Here is a 26,869-nt window from a genome sequence, read left to right on the forward strand (position 1 = left end):
TGATTGAGAATTTTGCTTCGTTATTTTTTTGTGTTTTTCTTCTACAATCACGACCCGATCCACCAGTTTCGATGATTAACCCAATTTAAATTCAGTCTTTTTTATTTTGTTTAAAAATTGATTTTTATTTTTATTTTCATTATTTGACATTGACTTATTGAGCCTTAAGATTCATGACTTGTTCTATTTTTTTTTTGTAAGGTTATCCCTGTATCATATCCTAAGTCGCAAATTATTAAAGTTAAGCAGGGTTGACCTGAGTTTTTTTTTTCTCATCATCTGGTATTTTTTTTTCCATTTTTAATGAGACTTTTTTGATTTTTTTAGAGTAACACAATTTGCCTCAATTTTATTTTCTTTTTATCTTTGCTAGATCTACTTCTTTTAGATGGAATTTTTTTTAAGTAGATTAAATTATTTTATTTCATCATTCAACATTAAATTGGTTTAGTATTGCCTAATTTTTTATTTTTGTTGTGCTCTTTGTTATTTCTTACTATTTTAAAAAGAATTTTTTATGATTAAATTAATTTATCTCACCCTTCACCATTGAATTTGTTTTATATTTAGCTTTTCAGTTGAGCCTAGGTTTGGAATTTAATGGTTTGTGGCTTTGAGAAATTAACCGAGGTTTAGAAGGTTTACTCGAATTTACTTGGTTTTTATCCTCTTTTCTTAGCTCATTTTTTCCAGTTTCATACTTCGATATCTTCTTACTTTTTTTTATTTTTTGTGGGATTTTCCATTCATTTTGAAAAAATACGTGCTACCTAGAGTTTTTTTTTTTCAGGTTTTGTTCAATATAGTTTTTTATGAGGATTTTTTGTTTTTGAATTAAATATAAACATCAAATATTTTTGGTGTTTTGTTTCAATTGCTTTTGAAATCACGCTGGCCTCAACCTTAAGACCTTTGGATCATAAGTCAACCCTTTGAGTGAGCATTTTAAGCATCAAATGGTATATTTTAATTTTGATTTTTTTAATTTTTTTTTGGTTCAAATATGATACCTACCCACTTGATTTTTATTTTTTATTTTGATTCTTTTGTGAATTTGTTGCCTTAGGAATTTTTTATTTTACCCTTCAGTTTAATATTTGATGATATTTAAGATTTTGACACTTAATGTTTTGATTTTTAATTTTTATTCTTAGTTATTTTATCAAATTTTAATTTATTTTTAATTTCATCATTGAATCTATAATTTTGATTTTTTTCAATTTCATCACTTGAATATGCTAGTATTTTTTTTTTTGTTCATTAACAAATTTTCTTATTTTAACTTTCACCGTTCGCAAGCCTCTGTTTCAGTTCAAAAGCAGCAGACCAGCAGAGATTTAACTCGATAGCAAAACAGAACCCCAATTCATCCGACCAAACAAGAGTCTGCTCTGAAGGTCAGACATCACCGCTAACCACTATCAACTACTAGCAACGGACCAAACTAGACAGCAAGAAAGGGAAAGAACTCGAAGGAAAGGGGCAACGTGAACAGAAAGACTAAAACTTACGCCTCAAAGCAAGGGATTTTGCACAAGCAATCTGCATCTCTTATTTGAGATGAGATGATACTTCAAGCCACGACTCTTCAAACAACACAATTTAATTACAAAAATGGTATCAATCAGCTGGTCAGAATTGATGACGCCTGCTGGGAAGAAAAAGAAAAGCACTAATGTTATACAATCACTTCTTTGGTGTAAACATCCTAATTGAACTATCATTAAGTCAGCTCGACGGTTCGAGGCTTGGAGGGGCAGATGATTGAAGGTTTAACTTCTGGGGAAGACCAGATGCATGCTTAAGAGACTTGTGTCTTTCCCCGCTAGATTGAGGATGCAACTTCTCTGAACGGGGATGAGTTCCATCCAACTCTTGTTCCGGCTTCCTCCTTACCTTCTTCTTTGGCAAAGCACCATCAACTCCCATCTTTGCCCCATCCATGGAATTGCTTGAACTTCCTTTTGGCTTCTCTTGTTTTAGCTTGTCCAATACAAGACCGTTTGCTGAAGGACTAGGAAACTGAACAGCTGCTGCTATGGAATTGGGAACCGGCTTACGAGCTAAGGCCAAAACAGGACCAACCATATCAGTGGCCAACCTTTCTTGCACATGTTGTGGCTGAGCAACTGAACCAGACTCAATTCTAACACCCTCCTCTTGTTTAGGAGTAAACATCTTTTTACTCTTTATTTTATCTTGATCCTAAAAATAACAAATAAAAGGGGGGCGGGGGGCTCACCATCAGCATCCCCAGAAAAAAAGCAGAAGATGCACGGGATTTCAGCGTATTTCAGAGAAAGGGCCAACAGAATTGGAGGTACCAAAAGACAATGAAAAAAAACTCCTTCCAATAATAAGAAGCAAAGGTCCTTGAAATGATAAAACAGTGCGCATCACCAATTCCACTATCTAAAATCTACAAACCACGGTAGATGTAACGATCCACTGATACAGAAACCTTCACTCCACTATACTTAATGACAAAAAAAACCCCGGTGTGAGTCTACATATAGCAAATTTTAGTCAATTTAGATGGCTTTTTGGAACCCTGAAATGCCAATCACTTCATAAATCACAGCTCACCATAGCATAGTCTATTGACATGATTAGGATTGTGAATTAAGTCTTATCAATCAAGACATCGTTACAGTTCTATGAATAAAAAAAAGAAGCATCTAGGAAAGGGTAACTTTCATGTTTCAAATATGAGATGAGGGTCAGGGATTGGGGGGGGTGTTAGATATGAGGGACTTGCATACCTTATTTCTGATGTACATAACCCTCCGTCTCTCTTTCGCCCTACATATTGCACGCTTGATCCCATGGTTGTCCATAAGACCACTTGGCCAAAACTGAGCAAGCTGAATCACAGATGGGAATAGACTGTGAAAAGCATATCAGAGAAAAACAAAGTAGATTTTAATTAGTGTTCACATACAAAAATATCAGCACAAGACACACGTTGCCAGAAGGACAAAGAAGTTCAAGAACTAGGTGATATCAGAGCTTTAAGGGGCATATGACTTGAAGAAAATGAATACAGACTGGTCCAACCATTTAGTTTAAAAAGAAAAAAAAAAACCACGAAAGCTAGTATCAACAACCTGTTAGTAAAACTTTAGAAAAGAGTGAGGAAGTAGTTGCTCCATTTCATTTAAAAATACATTTGGCAAATGAAAGCATAAAGAAACATGTACAAGGAAAAGAAAGCACAACCTCCACATATAACTTTCTGACTTGTGGACCTGAATCTTCATCCAATCCCTAGAATCATCAAAGGTCAGAGCAAAACATGAGAAAGATTGAGAAAAAGACTTCCACAAAAAAAAAAAAAAAATATTCAAGGCATGGCATTCCGAGCAGGTATATACCTCAACAAAAAGGTCATAGAGATCACAAATTTTATCCTCCAACACAGCATCCATGCTAAATTTCTTTTTCAGGCCCCCTCTTTCATCAGATACCATTTCTTGAAAATCATCAGACGCTCCAGCTTGTTGAACTAATGCCTGAGAAATCATTGGATCAATTATACTGTATTTAAAAAGCAATGAGAGTATTCGCATGCAATAGTCAACGAACTTTCATACTTCCATCAATATGACGCCGTCAAGACAATATAAACTAATAATCGAATAAATCAAGATTTTCAGATGCCAAAGCACTACTATGGAATTGATAAATGATAAGAGAACCACTGATCAGCATTTAATATGGTCCATGCCCAAAAAAAATAAAGAATGATGATTCATACATAAAACAACAAAGATGGGTATGGAAATATGAAAAAAAATAAAAACATAGATCCAAATGCCAAGAATAGAAAAAATGACCCTAAATCATATTTGAAAAGTATTTAGTGCACTTGTGTCATCAGAATAAAGGCTTTGTAAAGTAGCCTATTCCAAATGGAAGTGTTGTATATATGCAGGGAGGGAGGGGGTGAGAGAGAGGGAGAGGGAGAGAGAGTGGGGAGAGGCCAAGGTCCTAAGAAAACTACTTATTCAACTCGGTCCAGTTTCATCTACCATGGACTTCTAGGTAATAATAATCTCCAGCAAAAAGAGCATTGTACCTAAATGCCCTACGTAACACTTCTGAATGCCAGTCTGAGTGTATGAGAGATAGAGATAGAGATACAGAGATGTATCAACATACATTAGACTCCACAGAGGGGATGCGTGTCATAATCATCTCAGCGACCTCCTTCTTTATCTGTTGAAACCTGTCAGCTTTCTCCTGCTTTGCTGACAAACCTGTGTTAATCATTATTTTCAAGTTTCTCTGCAGCAAAAAAAACCAACTGCATCATGTTGTGCTCAACAAATTACTACCATGTTATCTGGAAACATTGTTTTAGGCCAAGGTGCATAAAGACAGCAACAATAACACGGACTTCATTCTCATTCACACTAACAATTACTACCATGTTATCATTTAGTCTATCATATTGCTATCATGGTAACATAGAGAGCTTGAGTGGCCATAGAAACTCTTCCAACGGCCAACAGATTAGGTGATGTGACTCAAGAACCAAAACAATCAACTAGTTAAGCCTGTGTTTTAGTGGTCTTTCATATCAAGGCGTCTTGTTCTTGATTGTGTGATTTGATCATTCCATCTGTAAATAAACTTTCTTTCATCTAAAAAACAGAAAATTGTTATTCAGTAGTATTAAAATGAAATGTAGTGGTGACTTAAAACTGATTTCCCAGATTCAGTTCTTCAGTATTTTCAAAACAAAAGAAGAAAGTGAGAGGATTTAAAGCACCAAACAGCCAACTTAATCCTATATCCACAAGGAGCAGCAACCACAACCATCTCCCGTCAACTAGTTGGAGATATCACAGATGAGAATTGTGGTTGCAATCAGGAGAGGGAGGGAGGAGAAGAGGGAGAGCAATGCAGCCGTAATTAAGAATGAACTCTTCAGTTTCTACAAGAAGATACCTTCAGTGTTCTAAGCTGAATTAAGTGACCAAGAATACTCATGAGACGATTGAGTAACTCTTTTGACAATTTTCCCTGGCTTGCCTGTTGCAACCATTGGAAAGCAAACATTTTATATTCTTTCCAGCCTTCATGTACAACTATCAAAAACAATTAAAAAAAAGAGAGAGGTGAATAGGTTTAAAAATGTTAAGAATTCTAGTACCGCTAGTCTGGCAACTTTGGCAAGCTTCAGCTTTATTTCTGTAGGTAATCTTCTTTTAATTGCCTGGGCTGAGGCATCAGTGTCTTGATTTTCCACAGCAGGCGGTCTTGCTGTAATTTTTACACAGAAAAAGGTTTCAATCTGCAAGGAACTTCCCCATATTGTAATCATTGGGAATGGATACGTGACAAGTATTTCAAGCTTACATTCTGCAACCATCTTCTCTAACTCCCTGATAGCCTTTTCTAGCATTGAACTTTTAGGCCTGACACTAGAACCATCCTTTCTGTGGACATGTGAAGTTCTCTGAATGGTGTTACATTCAAAATCAAATCAATAACATTGAAACATTATCAAACCACCACACAAAATGCTGAAGTTTCTGTGATGAGCAAGAAATGCAGTACATGACAAAAGCCTTTAACTACAATCTCCCAGGAATAAGAAACCATGTCAGCATACAGTGAATCTGAATGGTTCTGAAATAATTTGCACATGCATGAGAGCATGTGATAGAGACTGTTTTCCAACACCATCTTCTACTCTAAGAAAAAAATAAAAACTAAAATTATTCTAAACACTTCTGCCTCAAACTCATGCAACGCAGTTTATTGCACCAATGACGATTCAAAGTTGCATCTGTCTGTAAATGTCTGATGCTGTGAAGTGGATTCAAAGATAGAACATCAGGAACCTCATTTCCAGATTTTGCAGAGTTGTAATGTATGGAAATCCATATCCGTCTTTAAAATAGTGCTAAATGCTAATGTCAATATCACTTTCTTTGGCAAAAATATCTCGATGCAAAAGAAATTATAAGAGAAAAAAATATGCAAACTCACTGCTGCTTGTGTGTAAATCTTGCTGTCAGAAATATTAAGATTGAGATCAGGAAGTTCACGGACCCCATTCTTTTCTATTAATCTAACTGATGGTTCAAGATCATCACAATGGTCTACAGTTTTTGCTGATTGTGACTTGGGTTGCACATAAGCACTTTTTTCATGATATTTCTGATTTGAAGATTCAGAGAATCCACTTGCATCTTTAGGTTTGCTAGTGAGGTTCTTTGGCAGGAGGCACCCGGTCTTTGGCTTTTCATTATCCGTTGTTTCTTCCAGAGATGCATAAGCATCGCCATTCAAAACTTTCACTGATAAAGATGGATCCAACTTCATTTTCGTTTCAGCAGGTTTCTTTTTGGAAGAAATTCCAGGTGAATTTGATTGATTCTGGAACTTCACATTCTCATACTGCTCACTTATCATAGTCAAATTCTGAGAAAGGTTCAAAGAGTTCTTTCCAGGAGGCGGTGCCATCTTCTCCGCAGCTGATTTTCCCAGCTTCGCAAGTTTATTTGACATATGACCATCATCAGAATCATTAGGTGCCTTCAATAAATCTTTTCTTCTCCTTTTCTTTGGTTTCTCGTTAGGCACAACAGGAGGTTCATTTCTTGCAAAAAGGAAATAAAAGAACTGAGAAAGGAGAAAAGCAAGGCATTCTTGGTATATAAATAAGGAAATACATAAACATGAGTTCTCCCTTGATATAAATTACAGAGAAAGCATTTTACACCAAGTCCACAAGATGAAGTTTCAAAGGAGCCGGCATTGCCAAGGTATTGGTTAGCTTAAGTTCCATATGATAACACATGGTTAATGATCATTTTGAAGTTGACAGCTGTCAGTGACAGGATTAACTGTATAATTCTTACTTCTATCATCAAGGTCGCTCAACATCTGAACATCTTGAAAGGCTGAAAATCTTTTGAATGTGGAAGTTTTATGCACCAGCAGTGCTTATTTAAACTGTACAATTCCACTGTAATCACTACAATACACCTTCGGATATGGAGCATCTTGAATGAAGCACAATCTAAAGTCAGTTTGACAGTAGACCAGACTTTGTGCTAAGAACATCTAAAACATTCCTGACATATTGAAGCTGAAGAATCTTCATATTCTCTTCATGGAGTCAGCAATCTTGCCTGTAAGATGGTGCGAGAATTCTTCATCACACAAGTTACAAGCATAAAAAGGATTTTTCCAGATCAAACTCCAATTCAATTATGCTCCAGACCAGTCCACCTCTATATCCTTCAGTGCTATATAATACCTACTAACCAGTCAGGTCAACACCGAGTAATTGAAAGACGAGAAAGGGAGTTCCTTCTAAAAAATGCAACTATACTGTCTATATTCTACAAGTGTTGCAAGGAGTCTCCGGTCCCATTGTTCGACTTAATGCTATCTACTGCAATAATTCAGTTGAAAAGGATCCAGTTGCAATAAGATTTTTCTCAACCCTTTTTGGTGGTTTTGTGGGAAAGCAAAGACTAGCCAACAGAAAATAAGCAGACAGAGCTGCTGTTCAATAAAGCAATTTGTGGTTATTGTAGTACAAGTTATGAAAAGGTTAGTAGGTAACTCACATGCGTTCCAGCTCCCCCCTGTTAACAAAGAAGCCATCATGTTTTATTGCTGAATTATCAACTTCAAAGTATTCATCCTGCAGAAGGAATATTTTAACGAACGATGTAAACCTCTTCATACTTAAAAAAGCCCTTTGCACAATGATAGTACTAGAAGTCACAGCCTCACGGAAATCGAAAAAGGGTTGGTGAACGTGAACTACAGTTAAAGATACCAACCAGCTCAGCATCGTCAATAAAAGAATCTTCTGTATCATACTGATCATCATCAGGAGCATCCATTAGATCCTCCTCGTCGCTACTATCCTTACCCTGTAAAGGATTCAAGTCATGTTAACAAATGAAATGCCAATTACATCTGCCTATATTCTCGTGCACATCAATTAGGACTTTGCACCTTGAACTACAAGCAAAGGGCAATAACATGTATGGACCAAAGTATAGCATACTGTGTAAAGACGCTCAATCTTCTCGATTACAGCACTGAAACGATTCGGAGGGGGGTCATCCTTCACTTCATTCTCGGTCACTTGTGGCTAGACAAAAATTAGCAACATCAGTAAATAACTAATCCCAGCTACCAGTCACCGGTTAACTATAATATATCCAAATACATTACAACTTTAACTAGTAATTAAGACGAATAAACACACATATGCAGTGACATGTGCATGTATAATTTTATGCGATTAAGTAGTGGAGATGGGAGGGGCTTACTGGGGCAATTCGAGACTCGAGGTTAGGGTGGGCGTTAACGGGAGGAGGGTCTGGTGCGGCGGGTGCGGATCTATTATTGACCTTATTGGCGTCTTTCATAAGCTTTTTCCACGACACAAATGTCGTCTCTCCGGGTCGGAGCTCCACGGTGAATATTTGCCTGTCTCCTAATTTTACATAAGACGGCGTTACCCTTGACGAGGACGATTCTCCCCCACCTTCACCACCGCCACGACTGCTCCCTTCATCCATCGAGACAGTGCAAGGTCTGGTCAGAATTCTAGGGTATGGGAATTGAGTGAGGATTGGATAATTCAAGACTCGAGAGACATGGAAGAGGGAGATGATTGAGGAAAGAAACCCTAGGCGAGAATTTTTTTTGAGAGAGAGAGGGGGGGGGGGGGGGGGAGGAATAGTTGGGCGGGATGATGCGAAAACGGTTCTGGGGGGTTCAACTGAAGAGTGAAATATTTTCTGTTTTGGCAATTTTCTTGCGTTTTTCTTTCCCGAGCAAATTCGAGGGAGGGAAAGGGCGGGTCATAACCCGTTTTGATAAGTTTTGCCCGACCGGGTTATGGTATGGGGTCGGCTATTGGCCTTCAACTGATTAAAGTCCAGTGCTATTAGTCTTGAAAGCGGGTCTATGATAAACTAAAATTCGGTCCGTTTGAAATTGCATTTCAAATAATATTTCTGAAAATTTAAAAAATTTTATTTAAAAATAATTTTTTATATTATTTTAAATTATTTTAATATGTTAATTTAAAAAATAATTTTAAAAAAATAAAAATATATATACTATTTTGATATATTTTCAAATAAAAATCACTTTAAAAAACAATAATTACACCATTTTCAATCACTCCTTTTATGTCAAAACCAAAACAAAAATTTACTCGTGAGTTTATGTAAATTGTTCAATTTTACGGCTGGGTTTTGAATTGTTATGTGATTTTGTCCAATTTCACCCTAAGATTGCACCTGGTAAGAAGTAAAAATGTGGAGAATTGTTAGAAGATAAACTAGTTTTCATGTTCGTGTTATGCTACGTGGTACCAAGAACATGGAAAAAATATGGGTTTTAAAAAAAAATTTGATATTATTATTAAATCTGAAGATATAATCATTTTAAAATTTATTTTTATGAGGACAAATTTTTGTAGTAAAACAAGACTAATATATGTATTCAATAAAATAAATTGATAATTGTTTATATTAATAAATGATGATAAATTTGTTAATCTATACCAGAGATTGAGTCAATAAACTAGGATAAAAATACATATTACGATATATAATCTCATGTTGCATATAACTTTTCAAACTGTTTTATCTAGTTATAAAACAATAGTTTTTTAAAAAAATATAAATGATTTTAAATAATCACAAAACATGTAATTCTTAAATTAAAAATTAATTTTTTAATTAGCGTATCTTTTATTTATCCTAGTGAATACAAAGTTTTAAACTGAAATCATTGTTTGTGTTAAAAATATAAATTTTATGATCATTGAATCAAGTTAAAAAATATCAAAATATTATGTTCATATTTTATGTGTGGTTTTAAGCTAGAAAAATCATAAATGTGTTAAAATCATGTTCAAATCTATTTAAAAACTCTAAAAAATCTCGACCACCACCACCATATATATAAAACAAATAAATCAGTTATTGTTTCATTGAAGTCATATTATACTTGTATATACTCTTTTTACTTCCTTTACCATCATATATCTCCACCTTCAAAATTCTTTATATACTCATATGATTATTGCATTTTTTAACAACAATCATATTTTCACCGTTACCAATCTCGTTATTCCCAGGCTCAATCAATGAATCACGCAATTCTCTCGTAACCCTCGTATTATGAACCTATATCTGGTTGTCACTCGCCTTCTAATGACAACCATAATTCAAATGGTGTTTATTCCTATAATTCTTCGAGTTTGACTTAAAATTCATTGGTTGATTTAGAATAGTTCAAAAATCACTAAAATAAGATTTATCATAATTAGATTCAAAATCACCATGATGATGGTAATGCTAATTTTCACAATCAACCGGTTATGTGGTCCTTAATCAATCTAAAGTTAGGATTGGGATCCCTTCCACTTCATCCTTAGTTTGTCGATCATCACATAAAACTATAAAATCAGGTGGGGATTTATAGATATGGTGATCGAATTTGAATAAATGACGTTGCAATTAATGGTCATTGTTGAATTGTCATTGTTGAATTGATGAGAAACCCAAGGCAATTTAGTGAAGTGAGGTAGTCATGGTGCAATTGTTGGTGATGATGGTTATCGTGAATTTAGGGATGATTAGGGCTAGGGTTATAGGATGATTGGGGGAATGGTGGTGGTGAAGGAGATGTTTATGGGTTGATTTTGTTGAGGAAAGTTGAGATTCTTTTTGTGTCTTGTTGTTTACACAAAAAGAATAATCGAAAATGTCATCAAACCATATGAGTTTTTTTTGTAATTGCCCTTTTTCATGTTAGACAGAGAGTAAAAAATGCCATCAAACTGTATGATTTTTTTTTTTGTAATTTCCCCTTTTCATGTTAGATACATAATAATCGAAAAGAAATAATTAAAACTCAAATAAGAATTTATAATATTAATCAGGAATTATGTAAAAGCTGAAGAGCAAGTGAACTAGCATGACAATTTTTTTTAGTGCTAATAAAACAAAAGGAAACGAACGTAAAAAAGACATGCTCAGTGCCTAGCCCGTAATAGCATGTCCACACACTTGGCTTTACTTTTTTATTAAGAGGGGTCATCCAAACCTTTCTTTATTGAAAAAATAAAAATAAAGTTAACGACGCGTCATTTGTCGAGGCATATTACACCCTATTCACTTGCCCAGTTTCCAGCAGCCTCAATGGGAAAAAATAGGGCATAAACTCTCTTTTAGTTTGTTGGACCAAACAACCTATTTTTCAACCAATTTTGGACATGAAAACACATGAAAAACAACATACACAACTCAATAAACTTGTAAATGCCTTTAAAGTTGTAAAAAAATGGTAAATGAAAAATCAACTTGAGACCCTGTAATTTCTTAAGCCTCGTTTTATTTTTTCGAGCAATTTGAAAGCTAGTGACCATCACCATTCAACTCTCATGGCTGAATGGAACATTTAAGCACCAAACTTAAACAATTTTGTGGTTGAAATAGTGATAACCAATCATTTTACTAAGGATAATGATGTCTTTTATTGTATTAAAAAATAAAAAGACTTAAATTTTCTTGGCCAACAGTATTAAATTTTTTGACCTTTAAGCTAAAAACATCATTTTATTTTTCCTAAAAATGGTAAAAAGTCGCATACGCCCACGATTAAATATGCAATAACCAATGGCCATGTGAAAAGACTAAACCACCCCTAGCTCATAAACCTATAATGTTTTCCTTAAATGGAAAAAAAATAATTTTACTGTTGTAATGAATAGTTTTCTATGTTTGGGCATGAAATGTTTTTCTTACGCCCTATAGGTTTCTATTAATCATCTTAAACATCTTATCAACTTCTAACTCTATCTACCATTGTGGTTAACATTTTTACTTTACCACGAGTAAAAATATACCTGTAATATTCATATGTTTTTGCCTTATCCTCTCACTTCGCGTTTAAACATCCGATTATAATAGCACAAGCACTAACACTATCAGTTATATTACTGTATCTAAGCCTGCGCTACACCATAAGTCTACAATATTTCAGTAAAAATGATGTCTAAGTGCCACAAGTGCGTCTAAAAAAAAAACAAATCAACGATTTGGGTTATAGCCTTAATCGGATATAATAAGATGATTTTATTTTAATTAAACTATAAAAAATAGACAATAATAGTAAATTAAAAAAAAAAAGAACTATCATAATAACTTGGAAAAAAACATTTGGAAGTACAGAACAAAGGACAAAAAACGAGCTTAAGTCAACTTGAAGTAGCTTGATAGACATGTAATATGAGTAATAAGGGCGAGCTAATCTAGATTAACATGCATAAACCGCGACCTATGTCATGAAACAAGATAACACAATAGAAAAGAAATAAAAAAAACCACGAAGCCAGAAAAAATATCAAACAATAAAATGAAAAAAAAAAGTTATAAAAAAGAAGAATATTGACCTGCATTAACTTTTCAAATCATTGACCTATGTTATTAGATTAGAAACACCGTACATGGAAAAACCATGAAACCTAATTTTGAGCAAATCAAACGTTGAATAATGAAATTTGAGAAAGAATAAAAAAAATAATATACCATAAATTTAGATTGATGGATGAAATTGAAAACCTTTAAAAATTGCACAAAAGAATTAAGAAAAAAAATCATAAATCAAAAGAACAAGGACTAAATCGGAAAACAACATATGAAAAATTAAAATCGAAGGATGAAATTGAAAAAAAAATCAAAATTCTACAAAAGGGTTAAAGACAAAAATTATAAACCAAAAGAATATGGACTAAATCCAAAGACAAAACAAAATGAGGAGCAACTTTGAAATTTTGGATGTCTAGGTGCGAAAACCATAAAGTAGAGAGAGAAGAGGAAAAAAAAGGTTGTTCACACCAAACTAAAGGTTAATTCAGGACGCGTACAAATCAGGAAATGAGGGGCTTCCAAGAGGATTCAAATTCCATCCTGTAAGCCATCGTTTAGTTGTTTGGCGATGTCAGATGCATCGCTCGAAGATTGTAACCACCCTTCATGTGTTGACGTGTGCAATTTTTTAATATTTATTAAACATTAAAGAATAAATACACATCTAATCCCTTTAACAATAACAAAGAACCAAGGTTTAAATGATGAAAATAACAACTGATTAAAGCTAAGGTTTCTTTGACTTCAAGAGTATTTTAGTAACTACATTGTGAATTTAAAGATGAAAAGGCAAAAACATCCCTGGATATCAAACTTAATTTTTTTGGTATCAAAAGTATTGTTGTGCTTTTACTATTAAAAAATAAAAAAAAAATTATACTATTTTTGTCAATGAGTTTTATATCATGAGAGGCAAATTTATACTTTTATTATTATAATTCACATTACACATGTGTAGAGCTACAATAATATGTATGATATAGTTTTAAAAGTTGGAACTTGGTTGACTTCTAGGAATCAGGTTGGGTTTAAAAAAAAAAACTTGATTGATCCGGTCAAAAACTCGATGGACAATCCCTTAAATATTTATTTTTTTATATAAAATATAATATTATTTTGATTTAAAAAGTAATTGAGGTCAGCCCTTAACTTGGGCTATGCTCCATATCAATCCCGGGCCGCGTTTAAAATATGTGATGCACGGTGGATTTCACCCTTTACTGACGATAACGCTAGTTTCTGATGGAGAACCAACTTTCTCACAGCCCAACGGTCAATCCACCACCATCCACAAACCGACACCTGTTAAATTGCAAATCCTCCCTAAAATTCCTGCCCGCACGCAACAACAACTCAAAAACCCAATCACTAAACCCCCTCCATTTCCTCTCACTTTCTCACCTCCCAATCACCATGATCACCGCCACACTTTCCCTCCTCTCTCCAGCACTCCTCACCAGAAAACCCCCAATCCTAACGACCACCGCCCCTCTCTTCCCCTCTTCCCTCAAACTCACACCAATTTCACACAATTTCACCTTCAAACTCCCACCAAAAAGGTTCATTCCCAAAGCCGACGACGGAGACGCAGATGGAGGGCCAGATGACTATGACATGGACGAGGAAGAAGTGGAGGAACTGGACAATAAGAAAGACTACGACGTTGAGTACGAACCTTTGTCTGCTTCAGCTATCGCAGTTGGTAACGAAGACGAGGAGATTTCTATGGTGAATAGTAAGAGTTTTGTGCACACACAAGGCTGGGATTCTGAGAAAATTGTCGATTATAGGATTAACGAGGAAGAATTTCATAAAATTAGCTTGTTCGATTGTGACTTCTTTATTAGGAAGCCGCCTGACCCTGACGATGACGTCTATGATTTTAGAGAGGTTTTTCCCCCCTGATGAATTTAGGTGTTTCTTTTTGAATTTTTACTGATTTGGTTATCTGGGTTGTTTGTTTCATGTGGGTTTTCTTTTAATGGGCTGCAGATGTATGTTACTCCACCGGATACAGATGTTTATGCTATACCGAAGGTTCTTGCTCCAATGCCTCAAAAGGTATTACAATTTTTGTTATTTTTAGTGCAATTACAATTACTAAGGTCTTTGTAGTTTTTATAAAGCTTAACGTCACGTTTTGCTAGCTAATCTTATATTTGTTGAATTTTAATGGTTTTTTTTTATATTTTTTTAAATTACAGTACATACGATGCGCAGAGACTGACTATGGAGGTTATAATGTTACTGAACCACCCATCGATGCGCCTCGAGATCCATTTTATAAATCCGAGAGGGAGATCTGGAAGGTGGGGTGATTATTTGGTAATATGTGACAGTAATGTCATGTTTAGTAGCAGATGGTGCAATCAATTGTTTTTGCCTTTTTGTTTGCCCCTATGCTGAAATTCGTAAACCAGGTGCAGAAATGCTTTACGATGTGAACTTAGATTTCATTCTTTCTAAGTTTTATTCTGTTTCATTGTGAAAATGAAGTGCTCCAATGAATAGTATGTTTGACCTGTTTCATTTCATCACCTTAAGATATGGTATGCCAAATAGCACCTTAGGTGATTGAATTGCTCAACTGCAGTTTATGGTATCACAACTTTTATTAGGAAAAAATAAATTTAGCGCTACATTTGTTGCTAGTGTATATATTTTTTCTTAACCTTTATGGGCAAAAGTGGATGCACAGTAATATAGCAGTTGAGGTTGAGGGAAAACAGAGGCTTTGGGTTCACAGGTCAGCTGAGTGTAGAGTCTGGAGGGATGGCATTTATGGTCTTTAATATTCATTTCACTCGCTGTCACAGCTTCACAAGCTACATTTTTCATTGCAGGTGTTCTTGTTTAAGCATTACAGGAACCGGAGGTTGGGGGATCCTGATTTTGTGCTAGACTTTGACGAGATTTACGTTATTGATTCCAAAACAAAGTCAATAACAAGAGCAAAAGTACTGGTGAGAAACTTAGTCTTTTAAACTGGTTTTGATCTAATCACAACATGCTTGTGCTTAATTTCTTTCTAGTCTTCGCTGATTTCCATCAGACCTTTTGATTCAGATGAATTAATTGGAGGATTTGCCAATTTGATGTCAGCAGAGCTTTAGTGTTGTTACGTGAAAATCATCTTGTTTTCATTGCTATTTTTTTTTTATTTAGTAATGCTCCACAATTTTCCTCATTCCTCTGCATCTACCTATCTGCTACATCTCGGGCATAAGATGATTGAATAACATAGAAAAAGACAAGGGAAAATAGTGGACAGACTTGACGTTTTTGTTTCTCATTACTTTATAGTTCGACCTGATACATGATTCTTTGTATCTTAGGGTCGAGGCTTAGGTTGAAGAGGATTCGTTCCTAAATCCACTGAGTACTAACTGATTAAGTTGCTATTGAATTATGGCTCGTCAGTTCTTTGACTCCCACATTTGTTTAATTTATTGCTGTGTGGATGAACAGGTCACAGTTCCTGGAGGAAGAAATAGGGATAGAAAGACCGACTTGCTTGTAGTGCGCGATAAAGGGACCTCATTCAAAATAATCCATTCGGTAACTTTCTTTGCTTCAAATCACCCGCCATAATCTTATATGCTTTCAACTGCTGGATTGATTTTCGCTTGGATGTTTTTAGAGTGAAAGGGATGACCCCACCACTATTATAGAGAAGGAAGAGTGGGCAAGGTCTAGACAAGATATGGAGAGGCATCTCAGAAAGTTACGGGACTTTGATGTTTCAAATTGGTTCTAATTGATCAGCGTTGGAGATGAAGCGCATATATAAAGAAACGTGGTCAGAACAAGTGCAGATGCACTGAGGTTTGAACTTCATCATATATTAGCATCCTGGACCTCCTCATCTCTATTACCAAGAAATTTCTGATGATGCCAAAATTTTTAAGAAACTCGTGGGACATGAGAATGGCACTGTCCCTCCTTTGCACTTTAATTTGCAAGTGTTGGTGATCTGCCTAGTCTTGTAATTATTCTGTGTCTGTTGTTCTCAGCCAGTGATCGTTTTACTAGAGCTGGAATTGGTCAAATCCGTAACTATGAAGAACAGCCGTCTGGTGGGGTTGATGATGCCTTACAACAGATTGTTAGGACTATCATCACGAATGCCCAACTTCCCCATGTACCAGCTATATATTCCAACATGCTTTGCAAGACTGATTCTAGATTTCTGTTCAAAATTGCTCAATTTTTGATATGGACCTTATTCTCAAGGCATGATCTTGGATAATCAACTGAATTCATTTGCTTTTTGTTCTTGGTCAAGCTCTCCGCCTTTCTGTTAGATCATTATTACTGGGTATAAACGAGGTTGTTGTAATCTTTTCTTTGGTTCAGTGATTGGAGTATCCATTATGCAAAGGTAATCCGTCATTGATCTACCCCCTTCAATCTCGGAGCCCGGACTGAGATGTCCAAGTCTGGTTCTGATGCTACAGGGACGATAGAGGTTAATTTCAATACCACGCAAGTGTTACTTGTAACTATAGCTGGAATGGAGAAAAGAAAATTGATCATAGCTTCCATTCCAAAAATAAGAGGAAATTAATTTTTCCACTACAAAAAATGATTTCTGTTTCAAGATTTGAAGAGATATATAGGTAGTAAAAATAATTTTTTAAAAATAAAATAAAAAATTATTTTGATATATTTCCGAGCTAGTAATATTTTAAAAATTAATAATTGTTACTCTTAATAGATTGTGCTTTCCTGCTGGTTTAGCCTACACTTCTAGGCTGGAACAGATGATGTTCATTGATTTGATGAATTCGTAGTTTTTTTTTTTCTAGTTATTTGGTATTTAGTTCTAAACAATGTTTATAAAAAAATTATTTTGTTTATTTAAATTTTTGTTTATTTTTTATATTATTTTAATGTATTAATATTAAAAATAATTTTTAAAAAATAAAAAAATATTATTTTAATATATTTTTAAATATTCATAAAAAAAATTATTAGCATTATTCTCGCATGAATAATTGGAATAAAATTGGATGTACACGGAGTCAGAAAGTCCTATGGCAAGTGCATCGTCAAGCCAGCCAAAGGGAATATTATAAATTAAATATTTTTATAATAAAAGTTTTTAAAAGTTGTTTTAGTGACATCCATGTAAAATTTTTAAAAACTATAAATTATATTTTTTTATAATTAAAAAAAATAAAGTAAATGCGTTGATTACACAAATACTTATAAAATTATGGTCGAAACAACAACATCTTACTACAGTACCAAAGAGATCCTAAGTTCCTAACTAGACTTCCCTGCCTCCTCGGTTGAGCCCAGACAATCCTAAGCTACATAGCGAGGCTCTCCAGTCTCCACCCTCCGTGTCAAAACCTACGCCATCCAAAATGGCATCACCGGTGGCCATGAATTTGAGCGTCCACTGAGAAAGCTGTTCTATAAATTTTCTGCTACACTCCGGGCTTCGATATCGACTTGTTTATTTTATTTTTTTTTAAAAAAATATTTTTAAAATTTTTTATTTTTATTTTATTTTTTTATTTTAAATTAATATTTTTTTTAATATTTTCAAATCATTTTAATGCGCTGATATCAAAAATAATTTTTAAAAAATAAAAAAATATCATTTTAATATATTTTTAAATAAAAAATACTTTAAAAAATAATTATGATCGCACTCTTATACATGACTACGGTGTAGCTGCTGATTAATATATACCAAACCAATTTTACATTTAATTTTTTTTAATGTAGTTATATTAACTAAATTTAAAAATTAATAATAAAATAAACCTCCACACTCGAAAAATTCAAGACCTGCTACACTTTAATCTTTTTAATAGAGCCACTCGGTTGTCCTTGAGAACTTCCCTTTGCATTCGAGATGTACTTAGGACAGATTGCCCCTTGTAGTAACTGTATTGCTTACACAAACCGATTATCTCTGTTTAATTTGCAAGTTTTGACTGATGGATTTACACCTTATGTGTCAACACAGTCAACTGCTTATGCTTGAGAATTTAAGACAAGCAATAAATATCTTCTTCATTTTTATACCTACAATTTGTGGTTGTGTTGTTAACCTAAATATTTTCATTTTTAATATATATATATATGTTAGATTTATAAAATTATCTAGTGGTTAGGTAAATCATAATTATTATGTTATATTCTTCTTGGTCATGAATAATTATTATAAAAAAAGTTAACAAAAAAAAAACAACAATAACTAATAAAAAAATGAATGTTTGTTAATATTAAAAATAAAAGACAATATTCTTTATTTTTAAAAGGTCTCATCGATCTTATTTAATAACAAAGCAAAAATTAAATAAGAATAAGAAAACACCATGAAGAGAAAGAAAAAAAAAACTCAATCACCAGCGAAAAAACGCTGAATGACAAATTGAAAAAAAATCAATTTAAAAAAAACAAAAAAAACTTGACTTCAGTCAGCATGCTAATTAAATTGACGTCCTACATTCAAGGTCGAGATAACCTCATAAAAAAAATAGATCAATGGAGGTCGGGTCTTAAGAAAACTAAACAATGAAAGACAAAACTAAAAAAAAAACATTAAAAAAAAACCTTGAGTCAACTAGAGTTAATTTGACTAACTCGTTACTCAGATATGAGATCGAGATAACCTCATAGAAAAGAAAATGAAAAAAATCAAAAAATTAAAGGCCCAATAATCTGATGTCGAAGGATGAAACTAAAAAATAAAATAAAAATAAACCTAAAAACGATCAAAGTCAAATCAAGTTAACATTCAAAACTTGTGACTCAAGTCACGAGACTGGGTAACCCTATAAAAGGCAAACCCACGAAAATCACAGAGCAAAACTCCCAATTATAGAAAAAAAAATTAAAAACAAAACAAATAGTAATAAGAAGAATTATAATCAAATCTGACATAAAAATTAAATGAGATAAAACAATGATGAGCGAAATTAAAAAATAAAATAAATCAAGAAAAATAGATAAGAAAACAAAAAATAACAATAAAAAAATAAGAACCATATTTTATATAGAAAATAAATAAAATAATATAATAAGGGACAAAATTAAAAACAAAAAAAATAAGAAAAATAATAAAAACAAAAAAAAGCAATCAAATGAATGCTGAAATTTGAAAACAATTCCATTTTTAAAAAATAAACAGTAATTAAAAAAACAAAAACTAAATCTGAAGGGATGCTCTAAAAAAATAGAAGGCTCGGCATGAGAATCGAGAAGAGAAAAGATAAAAAACCGAAGAAGAGGAGAAGGTCACCGGCTCTAAACCTCTCATCTGTTCCACACACGCACCACATAGGCATGAAGGGGCAGCCAAAGAGATTCCAATGCCGTCCTGAAAACCAATGTTTGGCCGTTAGGCGATGCTGCACACGCTACTTGAAGTGGCCGCTTGCTACCCACGCACTGATGCACACACTTTTTTAATAATATTTATATTTAGTAAAAATATCAAATTGCTTCTCAAAGAACTTGATTATAAAAAAAAAAACATGATAAAAAAACCTCATGGAATCTAGTTTAGCAAAATTTGCTTTTAGAGATAATTTATTCGTTTTACCTTTTTTTTTTAAAAAAAGACTAAATAACTCTTGCATGAATTTTTTTTTTCAAGGGAAATTAGATTATTTTACTGTGAAAAAATTTAAAACACCAATATACCCCGTCCTATTTAGCAATACTAATTGAACTTTGTAAAATGATCATTTTGCTATCCGGTCTTGATCAATTCATTGGTTGTTAACCTACTGATTTTTTAGTTTTTTTTTTAAATCGATGATTAAATATATTTTTATATTGTTTATTATTAACTAAATAAAATATAAAAACAATTATTTTATCTTATATACTATTATGATCAGGCATAATTACTTTCATGTCTTCATGCTATATTAACTGTTTTTGTTTCCTCCGCCATAAAAATAACGATAAAGTGCTTCTTAATAGATATCGAAAAATACTGATAAAACATCAATATCAATTGCTTTCTCCACGTTGATGCGGTAAAATAACTCAGAAAAGGAAGAGATTCAACCCCTTCTGTGGTATGTATCGGTAAATACACGCTACCTCTAAATCCCCCAAGGGTATGCATGAATGTTGTGCTTAATTAACCTCCATGTCCATGGCCTCACGTTTATATATGTTGCGGATATCTTTGTTCATCAGAGCCAGAGGCACATAGCTCGAGAAAGCCCCATACGATTCAGTTCCATGGCCTCTCCCTGGTTATTTATATTGTGATTTGCTTATGAAACAAGAGGCATAATTAAAACTTGAGAAAGATCCACGAGAAATCGGCCGGGGATGATGCAGACTCAAGATTCTAGCTAGGTACATAGATCGGCCGGGGAATTATGCATGCAAGTGGCCCTAAACCCACAGAATTCTCATTTTCATTGAGGTGCGTAATTTAAGTAATATGTTAAAGTAATACAAATCAACACAGAAAAAATATAAACATAAGAGGAAAAAAAACTAGAGTTTTCATTAATTTATTTATTCTAAAATGTTTATTTTAATTTAAATATAAAGAGATTATATATAAGTTAAACTAAAGATATTATTCTGTTCTTAATAAATAAAATAAAATAAATATATTATTTATGTATTATTTAGCATTCTAGACATATATAATCAGACTAGCCCAGTTTTAAGTAGAGGCGTCAAGAACACTTGACCAGATCCAAAGAAATCTAAGTAAGAAAGGAAGCGCAAAGCCTTGGACAGAATCTGTAGCCATCTAAACAAGTCAGCAAGAAAGCTCCCCCCACCAGCTTCGTTCCAACCATAGTCCCAGACGTGTTATTTAACCAAAGAAAAAAAAAGACAGATTAATAGTCCAAATCGAAGAAATGTTGAAGTACAGATGATCACACCCACATCATCATCAGGAATCTTTAATTTCTTTCTGTGTTTAAAATTGTGTTGGAAAGTTTTTAAATTTTAAAAAATATTAAATTAATTTTGTTTTAATATTTTTATGATAATTTTAATATACAGATATAAAAAAAATTAATATATCTTTAAATAAAATATAATTTTATAAAATATAATGTATAATATAGGTTATGAAAACCAATGCATAGAGAAGTTAACATTAATTGCAGCCAGAAATTAAAAGCAACGTTTTAAACAACGTTTATCTGATCATAACTATTCAAAGTGAAATCGGAAAAGAAAATTAAAAAAAAAAAGAGAACAATAATCTTTTTTTAAATTTTTCAGAGGGGACCTTCGTATCGCTCCCGAGTAAAGATCAGACGCAAAGATACACGCAGTATGTTCGATTATACCGCGTACAAAAATGTGCAACTTTCCCCATCACATCAGCTCTTAATTGATCAGTCAAGAGTCCCAATGGTTTTACTGACTACTGTTTAGGTTCACAGCAGCTAGCTAGGACATGACCATGACGATTTGGAGCCTGAAATCCATGCCCTTTCATCTATCAATAGGGCACGTAAGAAAGCTTCCGGTAACCTTTTGCCCCTACTGTTTAAGTTCACAGCAGCTAGCTAGGCATGCACATGACCATGACAATTTGGAGCCTGAAATCCATGCCCTTTCATTTATCAACAGGGCACGTAAGAAAGCTTTCGAAACCCTTTTGACATGAAAGCCATATTCCTTATCTTTCGGCATGAAATATCCAGAAGAGACCCTATTGATTTTTCGATTTGATGGTTAAAGGTTTGATTATTTCACTACATATATATTCTCGTCACTCAAACCCTAGACAAGACCATCACATACCTCAAGACCCTCATCTTTTTTTTTTAACAGCAAGACCCTAAGTTAGGACACCTCTATCCAGTTCGAGATCCGCAACTGCATTTTACGTATCGATCACACCCTAGTCTATGTTAAAGTCTTGTCTAGATTTCTAAATCAAAACCCTAAGCAACAATTAGTATCAGTCAGCTTCGCAGGAGGGAGAAAAAGAACCAATGGTTAACGAGGTGAAACAAACTAACAAAGCCAAATCAAACACCAGGTAAAAGCGGTCGGCTTGGCTTGGCTTGGCTTGGCTTTGTCAACAACCCACAAACAAACCCTTCTCGTTCTGTTCGACACGAAAGTTTTATATCCTCTAACCCGTAATAGTAAGCTCCTCTATTGCTTTGCCCTGTTTCTCTGATATCTCTTTAACTCCTTTAATACATTATCTCCTCACACCTTCACTTTGAAATCAAGAAAAGTAGAAAAAAGGAATAGAAAAGAGTTCTCTGAGTGTGTAGTGAGAGATGGGGAGAGGTAAGATTGAGATCAAGAGGATTGAAAACTCAAGCAACAGGCAAGTGACCTACTCTAAGAGGAGAAGTGGGATCATAAAAAAAGCTAAGGAGATCACAGTTTTATGCGATGCTCAAGTTTCTCTTGTCATCTTTGCTAGTTCTGGAAGGATGCATGAGTACTGCAGCCCTTCCACTACGTATGTAGTTCCAGTTTATTTCCTGCTCTTTTGTCTAGAATTTTATAGTTCTCGTTTTTTCTCTTTTGTTTTATTTTTCCTGTAAACTTCTTGGTCGTCTTAATATTTTTTATTACTCTTTTTTTGTCTGTCTCAAATTTTGTTTTTGACGGTGAAGGGTGGTCGATCTGTTGGACAAGTATCACAAGCAATCTGGTAAGAGGCTGTGGGATGCTAAACATGAGGTAGGGTTTAACTCTCTTCTCTTTCTCTCTCTCTTTCTGCCCCCTAATATCTGATCCAACACCTTTTGTCTGCTGTATTTACCTTTGAAGCATCTTGTTCTTCCAATGGAAAATAAGATGAAGTTTTATATATTTTGCTATAATTATGGCAAGCAACGACATCAACTTTGAATCCTATGAACAGATCTACAAAAGGGATGCAATCTATTACAACATTGTTTTTATACTACTTAAAAAGAAAACCAAAAATAGTATTTCATGGACAGATCTAGTACAAATTGTTTTATTAATGAGTTCCTTTTCCTTGCTAAAATTGAATGATCAATAATAGGTGTTAGCTATACCACAAGGAAATGAAAACTGTTTCCAAAAATAGATCTACACAGGCGATCGAATCTACTCTCTTTACAAGCTTCACAGAGACACCACTAGAAGACTGTTTTGTTCTTTGGAACAGAAGCCTATTAACCATATGAACAGTCTAAAAGGACCAACGCTCATTATCTGTCTATCTTTTCGCGAATTTCTATTTTTTATATTCATGTGTTTGTGAGGAAAAAATTAAGACCTAGGGTTTCTTTATATATATATATATATATAAAACAGAACCTCAGCAACGAGATTGACAGAATCAAGAAAGAGAATGAAAGCATGCAGATTGAGCTGAGGTAGATTAATTTCCCTTCCTCCCTTTGATCTCTTTGATCTTGATCATTAATTTCAATTTTCTTTCTCTCGATTGATAATGTCAAAATATGTGAATTTCCAGGCATCTGAAAGGGCAGGATATCTCATCTTTGCCCCACAAAGAGTTGATGGCCATAGAGGAAGCCCTTGATACTGGCCTTGCTGCTGTCCGTAAAAAGCAGGTAGTGCAGTGTTCTGTAATAAAAAATAAATGCTTATTTGCTTGCTAATTCCAAGTTCTTGATAATTGATATATATATGAGGCTTAATAAGCAGGTTAGTGCAGTGTCCCTTTATTTGTTTTTTTCTTTAACGTTTATTTTTAGTTTCCTTGATTTTGGCAGATGGAGTTCCACAGCATGTTGGAGCAAAATGTATGTATATTTCAAACCGTCACTTCATATTATGAGTGACAAGATTATGGCTTCGATTTTGTTGGCCTCTATTTATTATCTTCCGGTTTCTCCTGCAAAAACTAGTTAAAGTCTTGCTTTTTGTCTAACTATATTCCTTCTTACTGGAAATTTTCAGGAAAAGATATTGGATGAGGAGTTCAAGCACCTCCAGTTCGTTCTGGTATAATTAGCTATCACCTTCACTCTGAATTTTATGTGTGCTAGCTTGTATGTACTGTTTCATGCATGGGGAATTGGCTATGCCATCACCACACATCAAACTAATTAATTAACCAGGCCATTAATTGTCTATCCAAAAAGCAAAAAGAAAGCTCTAACATAAAATCAAGTGACTGAAACAGTAAAAGTTAAAGAGAAAAAAAATATATCCTCTTGGCAGGCTTGGCCCCTTCATTCATCTTGTTAATATGAGTGAATTTTGTTACTGGCTCAAGTCTGTATATACCCTGGTCGATATATATTCGAGATTGACCAAAAACTGAAAATCAACTCCATATCTTGATTGGTTTAATTGAATCATCCCATGACATAAGTAGCTAGCTAGATCATGATGACCCTGCCTGGTTCTCAATCCTACTGTGAATATTCATTCCTTGAAAGTTTATCAATGTATATTCTCTCTTTGTATATGTATATATATATATATACAGCAACAACAAGAGATGGCCATGGAAGAGAATGCGATGGAGATGGAAAATGCTTATCATCAACAAAGGGTGAGAGACTATAATTCCCAGGTGCCTCTCGCATTCCGCGTGCAGCCGATCCAGCCAAATTTGCAAGAGAGGATGTAATTGGGTCTCAGGTTGTACCCCTAATCCTCTTGCTTTCTTGATTAATCTTTTCAGCAGTCCAGTGTTTGTATTAATTAATTTGGTGTCATCTCAAGCCACTAGTCGTACTAAAACTTGTATAATTAAGCTTTGCGAGAACCACTTAGCCCGTGAAACACTAAATGTTGCTGTGTGACTGCGTGTGCATTCACAGCCCATGCCTATCTGCTTTATAAATTATGTGCACATCTCATATATATGAATCGAGTACTCTTGAAAATTGGCACGTAACTTCATTTGTAGCCTGGTTTCTTGGGGAATTTGTGACCTGGTTATGCCTGGGGCCAAATCTTTATTTGCCCTCTCTTAAAAAAAAAAATTACGATAATAGTTATTTTTTAGTTTTTTTATTTAAAATTACAACAAAATAATAATGTTTTATTTTTAAAATTTATTTTTTATATCATCATTTCGCAATTTGAAAATAAAATAAAAAATCTATTTTAAAAATACTTTTAAAATATAAAAACAGATAAGATTTTAATTTTAATGATGCAAGTTATCTTTTTCTTTTTTCTCCTCTCTTCGGGTGTGCCTTAGGGCTTCATGGAAACGTAGGGTGATATCAATTTAATTCGAGTCATTTGTGGATGCTAGAAATTAAGTTACAAGGCCTAGTAGGCCTTTAATTCATAGGGCACAGCTCTTATCTGATAGGCCCACACCACTACCTCGAGCCCAGAAAAACGCAAGAAGAGGTTCGGGCTTCGTAGCCCAATGAGTCCACGATGAGACGCAGATCCTTCCTGGATGGTTTTATTCTTTTGATGTGATCCATGGACATCTATTTTGCCATTAAAGGTCATTGTTAGTGTTAGTGTGTTGAATTCTGCTTTTTTGATGTTTTTAAAATATGTTTTATTTAAAAGATTATTAAATTAATAACTTTTTTAAAGTATGTTTCCATAATTTTAATACTTTAATGTTAAAAATATAAAAATTAAAAAAAAAATTAATACATTTTCAAGTAAAAATTATTTTTAGAAAGCAGGTGTGGAAATGCGTTAAAAATTATTTTTCAAAGTGTTTTTAGTTTATAAATATATTAAAATAATATTTTTTTTATTTTTAACATTATCATACCAAAATAATCCAAAAATACAATAAAAATAATAATTTAAAATTAAAAAATATAAAAATTCTTTTAAATAAGTTATCCAACCACACCACCAAACACTAGTTATATTAAAATACCAAATATGTCATCATTAGCGGAACACCAAACACGCAAATGAACCATCAGCGATTAATTAATTCCAGCCCGTCCATAAGGTCATAAGATAATCCAACTTTTAAAAATTTATCTAATTTAATTCAATTTCACGCGTCACTCAGCTAAGAGTTCGGAGGTTAATTCTCTCTCTACCCCACTCTCTTCTCCAAGAGCTTCACGTGGCCTGACATGATTGTTTTAAAAAATGCCTAAAGGGTGATTACCCTGGGGTTAGGCACGTGGTCTGCACTTTTCGAAAGAAAAAATAAAATGGCATAACTGAAGTCAAACATCAAGTAAATAAAGCTAAAAGTTACGGGTAAAAGACTGTCTCTCCACGTCTATTAGTGATGTTTTTATTTACCTTTTTCTTTTCTTTTTTTATTCATTTTTTTTAATTTAAATCTTATATATATATTTATGGGAATTTAAAATTAATAACTTATTTTCTATTATCAAATTGATATCAAAAAAATATATCAGCATCGTAGTATAATATTTTTTAAAAAAAATTAGTTAAACAAAAAATAATTTTGAAAAAACTAGATTATTAAACTTTATGGAATCAATATGACTCGGTTTGCGAGTTTAGTAAGATAACCCTGATTGTCATGATTTGCGGGTTTA

The 26,869-nt window shown here is 33.6% G+C and overlaps 3 protein-coding genes across 8 annotated transcripts; 2 read left to right on the forward strand and 1 right to left on the reverse strand.

Moving 5' to 3' along the window:
• Positions 1 to 1,527: 1,527 nt before the first annotated feature.
• Positions 1,528 to 8,784, reverse strand: LOC7467863 (ubinuclein-1). Of its 5 annotated transcripts, none has more exons than XM_006386291.3 (13): positions 8,310 to 8,782; positions 8,042 to 8,128; positions 7,812 to 7,904; positions 7,593 to 7,669; positions 6,001 to 6,613; positions 5,365 to 5,464; positions 5,159 to 5,268; positions 4,954 to 5,037; positions 4,162 to 4,287; positions 3,375 to 3,512; positions 3,220 to 3,267; positions 2,763 to 2,864; positions 1,528 to 2,063 (listed from the first exon to the last, which is right to left on the reverse strand). In XM_006386291.3, exons 1-13 carry the CDS (start codon positions 8,559 to 8,561, stop codon positions 2,037 to 2,039), a joined length of 1,857 nt encoding a protein of 618 aa, XP_006386353.1. In that variant the 5' UTR covers positions 8,562 to 8,782; the 3' UTR covers positions 1,528 to 2,036. The 5 variants fall into 5 exon arrangements, with proteins under 5 accessions (XP_006386353.1, XP_002302222.2, XP_024451346.1 ...); XM_002302186.4 differs by having other exon boundaries at positions 1,528 to 2,205; positions 8,310 to 8,775; XM_024595581.2 differs by having other exon boundaries at positions 1,963 to 2,063; positions 2,763 to 2,886; positions 8,310 to 8,784.
• Positions 8,785 to 13,754: 4,970 nt separating this feature from the next.
• LOC7467864 (PLASTID TRANSCRIPTIONALLY ACTIVE protein 6, chloroplastic) lies at positions 13,755 to 16,702 on the forward strand. Of its 2 annotated transcripts, XR_002980071.2 has the most exons (7): positions 13,755 to 14,321; positions 14,424 to 14,492; positions 14,636 to 14,740; positions 15,275 to 15,394; positions 15,900 to 15,989; positions 16,072 to 16,256; positions 16,445 to 16,702. XR_002980071.2 is itself a non-coding variant. In XM_002300927.4 (6 exons), exons 1-6 carry the CDS (start codon positions 13,845 to 13,847, stop codon positions 16,186 to 16,188), a joined length of 978 nt encoding a protein of 325 aa, XP_002300963.1. In that variant the 5' UTR covers positions 13,755 to 13,844; the 3' UTR covers positions 16,189 to 16,702. The 2 variants fall into 2 exon arrangements, 1 of the variants encoding a protein (XP_002300963.1); XM_002300927.4 differs by having other exon boundaries at positions 16,072 to 16,702.
• A 5,850-nt stretch (positions 16,703 to 22,552) lies between these two features.
• LOC7466443 (agamous-like MADS-box protein MADS9) lies at positions 22,553 to 25,260 on the forward strand. The gene is made up of 7 exons (XM_002300928.3): positions 22,553 to 22,869; positions 23,027 to 23,093; positions 23,700 to 23,761; positions 23,863 to 23,962; positions 24,125 to 24,154; positions 24,312 to 24,356; positions 24,847 to 25,260. Exons 1-7 carry the CDS (start codon positions 22,682 to 22,684, stop codon positions 24,988 to 24,990), a joined length of 636 nt encoding a protein of 211 aa, XP_002300964.1. The 5' UTR covers positions 22,553 to 22,681; the 3' UTR covers positions 24,991 to 25,260.
• Positions 25,261 to 26,869: the final 1,609 nt, after the last annotated feature.

Source organism: Populus trichocarpa, chromosome 2 (assembly GCF_000002775.5).
Source record: "Populus trichocarpa isolate Nisqually-1 chromosome 2, P.trichocarpa_v4.1, whole genome shotgun sequence".
NCBI classification, from domain to species: Eukaryota; Viridiplantae; Streptophyta; class Magnoliopsida; order Malpighiales; family Salicaceae; genus Populus; species Populus trichocarpa.